An 8,236-nucleotide genomic window follows, 5' to 3' on the forward strand; every position below is an offset into this window, starting at 1 on the left:
CTTTACCTGCATTTTGGCGTGAAATCTAATTATGGAATTTCCACAAGAGAAAAAGAATCTATCACTCTCACCAAATCAAATAGTAAAAAAGATAAAAGCTCGTTTTGCCACCACATATCACATGTGTATTGAAAACTTTGACATTGGATAACAAAAATGGTTCATGCAGCTTTGCAAAGAGAAAAAAAATGCAATTCCTAAAGCAAAATTTCACTTTAATCATAATGCAGTAGAAACCTTTCGATAAATGACAATCATCATCAGACAGTTCCAAAATCAACGCTACATGTCATTCAATGATACTTTCAATAATTGAGGAGACATAGGTTTTCTTAGAAAATATTTCATTTTAAGACAAATATATAAGATCCTACTGATATGATAACAATTTTGTGGCTTACCACCTTTTCTATAATTTGTCTTGAATTAAGTTCATTTATAGATAATTTATAGATAGAAAGCTCTTCCAAGGAGTTACGATGTACGAAATATTGAAAATCTAAGTCTGAATCTAACTTTTATATTTAGTGAAAGTAAGAATCAACCAATGCCACTTTCTACATTACAATGAACTTGATCTTATAAGTTCATTTTCGTTTGTGAGTGTTGCAATAGAAACCTTCCACAAAAATGGTATCCATCAAAGCTTATCACACAGTAGTTCCAAATGAACCAACTCCAGAGGGTTTTCAATGGCTGTCTGAGCCTGATCAAGTGGCGCGTCAGAGCCACACCCCCACCATCTACGTTTACAATGCAAAGCACAACCATGACGCATTAGTTGAACGCATAAGAAACTCTCTTAGCAAGATTTTGTGTTACTACTACCCAGTGGCTGGTAGATTGAGAAAGTTAGAAGAAGGTGGCAGATTGGAATTGAATTGTAATGCAAAAGGAGCGGTGTTGATTGATGCAGAATCCACAAAAACAGTGCATGATTATGGTGACTTTATGGGTGACTCCGCCAAGGACTTGGTTCCAAAAGTTGAGTACACAAACACCCCAATTGAGGAACTTCCCTTGTTAGTAGTGCAAGTAACAAGTTTCCTTGGCGATGAAGCGTTTTCCATTGGAGTTGCTATATCTCATACTTTGTCAGATGGTGTTGCTTCCATTCAGTTCATCAACTCATGGGCAAAGTTGGCTCGTGGAGAGACATTAGAGCCTCATGAAATGCCCTTTTTGGACCGAACTGTGCTAAAATTCACAGAGCCTCCACAATCCCCACGCTTTGAACACCAAGAGTTCAAGCCTTTGCCTCTCATATTAGGAAGAAGTGACACCACTATTGAGAAAAGCAAGAGGGTAGAAGCCATGACGTTGAAGCTGACGGCAGAACAAGTGGAGAAGCTGAAGAACAAGGCCAATGCTGATAAATCAAGAGAAGGGTCAAGACCTTATAGCAGATTTGAGGCTATTGGGGCACATGTATGGAGATGTGCGTCTAAGGCTCGTGGATTAGATGAGAATCAACCAACTCTGCTTCGCTTCAATGCTGATATTCGCAGTAGAGTAATTCCACCTCTCCCTAGGAATTACTTTGGGAATGCTTTGGTCTTAAAAACTGCATCATCACGCGCTGGAGAAATCTTATCAAATTCTTTGGGTCATGCAGCTCAGAAAATAAGGGAAGCAGTTGAAGAACTCACATATGAGTACATAAAATCACAGGTACATGGGACCATTTTTTTTGTGGTAATTTGACAGTATTTTCTTCTAACTTTGACGTGAAAAAGAAAATTAAAATAAAATAGCATGAACAAAGTTCTTTAAATTTCTGTTTTTGATTTTCTGCTGTTCTCAGAATCTCGTAGAAAATTTATTTCTGCATTATGCTTTAAACGCCTCTTGTTGCCTCCTAGCTAAGGTGGTCATGGATTGAATATAGTTATAATTAAGTTAAATTTGAGTAGTTTTATTCGGTTCTTTTAATGCAATTCAGTAGTATAATTTAGTTTAGTTCATTTTTCATAAAATAAAAAAAAAATCCTAAAATGAAGGTACAATCAAGAATATTTGAGTATTTATTTGAATTTCACATGTTACTTTAACAAATAATTTATTTATTCAGATTGACCTCATTAGAAGTCAGGACGACATGGATAAAGCAAGGGCTTTGTCTTATGGAATAAATGAAGGTAAGGATGCATTGTTTAGTGGGAACCCTAATCTTCATATTACAAGTTGGCTGAGTATGCCGATGAACGAAGCAGATCTTGGTTTGGAAAAGCCTATCTATTTAGGTCTAGCAGGTGGCACTGCACAAGAGAGGGCATTGATTACCCATAGTCCGGATGCTGATACCTCTATTTATCTGTTTCTACACTTTCAAATGGAGTATATTCAGCTGTTCAAGAACTATTTCTATGATGAAATATAATATATATATATATATATATATATATATATATATATATATATATATAATTATATATCGAGAAGACTTAATATATGTGCTATGTTGTTTATTATTTGAATGATTATGTTTGTGTTTGTATTATTTTTGCGTTGAAGCATTACTTAAGGTCACATAAAGTGATTGTATTATCAAAAAACAATGTATTGAGTTTTTTTTTTTAAGAAAATCTATTATGCATAATCGCAACATTAATTAAATTACATGCAAAATCATTTAAGGCAATTGGCTTATCGATTTATTGATATCGTTTTACTAATTATCTTATAGATACACCCCATTAAGGAATTAGGTCTAAAATCATTTAAGGCAATTGGCTTATCGATTTTGGGTATAAGAGTTGTAAAGGAGGTATTACATCCCCTAATTACCACCTACATATAATCTTAGTTAGCATCTGATTATCCTGAACCGTTAAAGTTGAAAAGTGTACATTCCCTAATCTAATATATCCTTATTCCTCTTCCCCTGAACTTGTTCTCAAAATAGACCTACATTACCCTTTTGACTGTGTTGGGTTACTCACACCATAAAACTCTATAATTGATTAAGTAAAAATGAACTCCATAATAGTTTGGAAGAAATAACAAAATTTAGCTATTTTCAAATGTTTAAAATAAATAAATTGATTAAACCATTTCTCTGTGAATATATCATTTGAAAGATATAGTTATAATTACGTTAAATTTGAGTAGTTTTATTCGGTTCTTTTAATGCAATTCAGTAGTATAGTATAATTTAGTTTAGTTCATTTTTCATAAAATAAAAAAAAATCCTAAAATGAAGGTACAATCAAGAATATTTGAGTATTTATTTAAATTTCACATGTTACTTTAACAAATAATTTATTTATTCAGATTGACTTCATTAGAAGTCAGGACGACATGGATAAAGCAAGGGCTTTGTCCTATGGGATAAATGAAGGTAAAGATGCATTGATTAGTGGGAACCTTAATCTTCCTTTTATATATATATATATATATATATATATATATATATATATATATATATATATATATATATATATATATATATATATATATAATTATATAATTATATATCGAGAAGACTTAATATATGTGCTATGTTGTTTATTATTTGAATGATTATGTTTGTGTTTATATTATTTTTGCGTGAAGCATTACTTAAGGTCACATAAAGTGATTGTATTATCAAAGAACAATGTATTGAGTTTTTTTCTTTTAAGAAAATCTATTATGCATAATCGCATCATTAATTAAATTACATGCAAAATTGTGTGTGTTAGACTGTCTCAACAGTCTGTGCGTTTGTCTGTCTGTGTATTAGTTTGCTTATGTATTTGTGTGTGTTGCATGCATTTGGGTTGCGTGCGTGTGGGTGGATGTTTATATAAAAAGATTTTGTAACGATTTTTATGAAACTTTATATTAAAAGAAAATATATTTATAAAAATATACATAGGAATTTTTATGGGTATTTTTATTTGAGTTAAATATTTTTTAATTTATAATTTGACATAATATTAAAATTCATCTTTATTCAAAATATTAGTACAGTTTGTATCAAAACTTTAAAAAATGAATATACATAGTTCTCAAATCCAACTGAACCCAACTATATTACATATTTTGAATCTATCAACCAACGTTTTATGTAAACATTCGAACTATTTACAATATTAAAAAATGTTATTTAACATATAAAAAATTTAATATCATTGGGTTAGAGAATTATATTCATGTTTAGGAACTACAAAAAAATATTTAACTTTTTTTTATTTAGGCTTGCAGCCAAATATAACTTTGAATGTAAATATGTTAAATTAATTTTTTTTACTAGAGATAAATCTAACACTCTCCCATATGAATCATTTAAAAAAAAAACATTTCATCACTATAATAGCATAAAATTTGCTCATTGTGAATATAAGGAAGTTATTAAACATAAATTTTAAAGTCATAAGAAACATAGTGAAAGGAACGTTGATTGAAAATTCGTATTAACTGAAATTAAAATATTATGCAACAAAGATAAATTTTACGTTCAATAATTCAATGTTCAACTATCTCATGCAACTACATTTCCACCCATCCTTCTTCAATAATTCTATGTTATTAGTTGTAATAGAGTTATGAAATTGAGTTGCTGCTGCCATAATTACTGGTTTAAAATTTCTTGGAGAATGCTTCACGATTGAGATTAAAAGGATGAGTCTCACACTTATGATTTTGATCAGGAATTAACGTTACTAAAAAAAATTATACTTTGTGAAGTATTATTTGCAGATCTTTTATAAAAAAATATATAAAAAAGATTATTTATTATCTTTTTTACTAATTTTATTCGATAGGTAATTTTCTTTATAAATAATTATTTACCATAATATTTAAAAATTTATAAAAAGAAATTGTAAATTTTTCGATAAAAAATATCTGTAACAAACTTTTATGAAAATAAACTATAACAGTTTTTCTTAGGAAAACGATATTTAAAAAATATCAAGTATTTTTTACTTTAAATTTAAATTTGAAAAAAAATTACTAATTTTAAATTTACAAGTTATTTCTTATATATATATATATATATATATATATATATATATATATATATATATATATATATATATATATAGAACCAACTACTTTTTTAAGGTAAAATTAATATTTCAAGTGTATATTTTATTTCAGTTATATTTTTACAAAAAATCCGTAAGAATTTTTCGATTAAAATATATATATATATATATATATATATATATATATATATATATACTTTAATTCTCATATTTTTTTGAAATAACTGCAACATCCCATTTGATTTATAATCATAATTAAAGGAAGTGTCACACAAGATAATACAAAAACACAGTCTTGGAGTTTAAACACTATTACATACAATAACCAAGGCACACAACTATGTCACAACTAAACCAGATACAATGTTCATTAGTAATCAAAATAGGAAATTAGAAGACAGACTACTACGTGGGCCATAGCCCCAAAAAGAAAGCCCAAAGCAGTAGAATCCAGCCCAGATGGCTAAGCAGCGGAACCGTCACCTCCCTGTTGACCACGGGTGTTTCTCGCATCTGCTCACATCAATAAATTGATGATCATCGCAAAAGGAGAAGAACCACAAGACAACCAAACAAGCAAACATTAGGTAAGCTAGAGTAGAAACAGTTTATAAGCAGTCACATGCTATTAGACAATCCCAAACAATATTCATCAACCAATCATGTTATGACTTCTCAAGCAATACACTAGACTCAGACTCGACTCATCCGAATTACATATAATCAGGTCGGATTCAACGGATGTTTTCACTTGTGGTGGATTACCCTGCTCACCCCCGAGCTGCTCACCCTCGAGCTAAGTGTTACAAGTGTTACAATGTTTCAATCCCCCCACACAAGGTTAGCCCTTAATGAGTTTCAGGCCTCCTACTACTCTCACCACAAGAGTCAGTTCGCTCTAAGTGAGACTAACTGACTCTTTAGAGTGTCAAGATGCAACCTTACCTTGAATCCTTACCAAATTATATAGATGGGGCACCACCATGGACTCCCACTAATAGGGAAAATGGAATTACGTCCCGACCACTGAAACACCACTAAGAAGTCTAACCTAGAGACTCGTGGATTTGCGTATTGACAACATACCAATCACATTCCAAACAAACAAATAATATTGATCATGCATTTAACACCTCACGCCATCCTTTGTAACTCATCCTCATTCATATTCCATGTTGATTTCATACCATCCCATTCTTCCCAATTCGGAGATATAGAACTTCACCTCATACCAATACCATGCCATCAATGTGACATTATTGCTCATACTGAATTCATGACCACATATATAACCAACCATTTCATTGAAATCGCATGCCAAGATTTATCCAAGTTCATCATTCACAATCCATGAATCACATCACTCATGCAAATTCATTCATCTCATACTTTATAAATGCATACCAAGACATACATATATCACAAAATAGTATTCATCCCAAATAAATGAGTGCCAACATTTAAGTACCTGCAATTCCATACAATCAAGCACAATACACAACCATAATTCTTACACCAAAATTTTTAAGAAAATTTATTATCACAAAACCAAAATCACTGCAGTAATGCGTGACACATTTCTCAAGCTACAAACATCTAATCGACGATCCAACAGATCAAACCACAAAATAGCATGTTATGAACCAAATGTCCAAATTTGAGCTCAATCCAACGGTTAATGAGTCGGGAAAGTCAATTTTACTAAAATTGCGTATATTAGAAAAATACACAGTCGCCCAGCGACCAAGTCAACTCGCCCAGCGACTGCGCGACGCATCCAGAATACGAGAAATAACATCAAATATCACAGTTTTATGAATATTTGAACCCCTAACTCAGAAATATACCAAAAACTAACGTTTTCCCCAAACTTTTCTCATATTTCACAAAACATTAATCGCATAAAATAGAAATAACATGAAACCCTAGCTTCCCTTACCTTACTTAGAAAATAAGCTAGCGGAAAGCTCCGACACTTAATAGTGAGCACCATAGTCCTAAGGGTAGGCCAAAGAGCTTAAAACAAAGTGGAGTAGAATAGGAACAAAATTACTACGAAACCCTAACTTTAATCACAAAATTATGCCCAGAGAAGGAGAAGCATGAGCTCGAGATTGACTTACATGGAGTAGAGTTGAGCTTATAGCTATTATAGCTAACTTGTCCAAGAGGAGACCAAACCCTAACAGAACTTTCTGTTGGGAAGTAATGAGAGCGTGAGAACAGATGTTTTCTGAGAATGAGATGGGATTGAGAGTGTTAGGTTGGTTTAGGGACTTGAACTGTCTGTCCCAGGCCCAACAGATAAGAGACAGCCTCTTCTATTTAGGACAAAAATTAACAAAGTAAATTTGTTGGTCTTACAAAAACTATTTATAAACGATTTATTTATTTCGCTAATTTAATACTTAAAAAAATATTTTCAAATTATAACTAATAAATAAATGAAAAAATATTTAATCAAGTATTTTATTTATTAATTATATAATTAATAAATTCGAATCTTAGTGATTAGAATTTATTCAAGTATTTTTTGAAATTAGAACTAATAAATAAATGAAAAAATATTTAATCAAGTATTTTATTTATTAATTATATAATTAATAAATTCGAATCTTACTGATTATAATGTTAAAAACATGGTATTGTCCAAAATTGCAGTTTCAAGACAATGCAATGTTTCAAGATTGCAAATTTCAGAAATGACAGGATATACTCTACGGTAAAAAAGTTATTTTATTAAATAATTTTTAATAAAAAAAATATTAGTATAAATTTATATAACTAATAAATTTGATTTTAAATTGAAAAGATAATATTATTCTATTTTTAAAAAATTAACAAATTATGAGTTAATAATATAAATAATATAATATGTTAAAAATTTATTTTTAATAAAAATATTAGCAAAAAATTTATACAAATAATAAATTTTGTCTGAACATGGAGAGAGACAATATTGATTTATTTAAAAAAAAACTTGAGTGATTATATTACTCTATTAGTATAACATTTTTTTATCACTAAATTATAATATAAATATTAGTACTTAATTCTATAAAAATATTTATACTTAATTAGTTTTAATTTTATAAAAATTTTTCTAAGAATCTTAATTACCAGGTAATTTCTTCGTGGATAATTATTTCCTACAAAATTATAAAATTCGTAAGTATTTCCTACAAAATTTGTTGTGAAAAGTGTTTTATAGAAAATATTTTGCAAAAAAATTGGCAGCAATTTCCTGCAAATTTTTTTTCATA

General features: G+C 29.8%; 1 protein-coding gene across 1 annotated transcript; it reads left to right on the forward strand.

Moving 5' to 3' along the window:
* The first annotated feature begins 549 nt into the window (after nt 1–549).
* On the forward strand, nt 550–2,395 carry LOC114187617 (spermidine hydroxycinnamoyl transferase-like). Its single transcript, XM_028075913.2, has 2 exons — nt 550–1,671; nt 2,072–2,395. Exons 1-2 carry the CDS (start codon nt 631–633, stop codon nt 2,378–2,380), a joined length of 1,350 nt encoding a protein of 449 aa, XP_027931714.1. The 5' UTR covers nt 550–630; the 3' UTR covers nt 2,381–2,395.
* Nucleotides 2,396–8,236: the final 5,841 nt, after the last annotated feature.

The sequence above is a fragment of the Vigna unguiculata genome, chromosome 6, assembly GCF_037176805.1.
Source record: "Vigna unguiculata cultivar grain cowpea cultivar isolate G323 ecotype 2 chromosome 6, ASM3717680v1, whole genome shotgun sequence".
Lineage (NCBI taxonomy): Eukaryota > Viridiplantae > Streptophyta > Magnoliopsida > Fabales > Fabaceae > Vigna > Vigna unguiculata.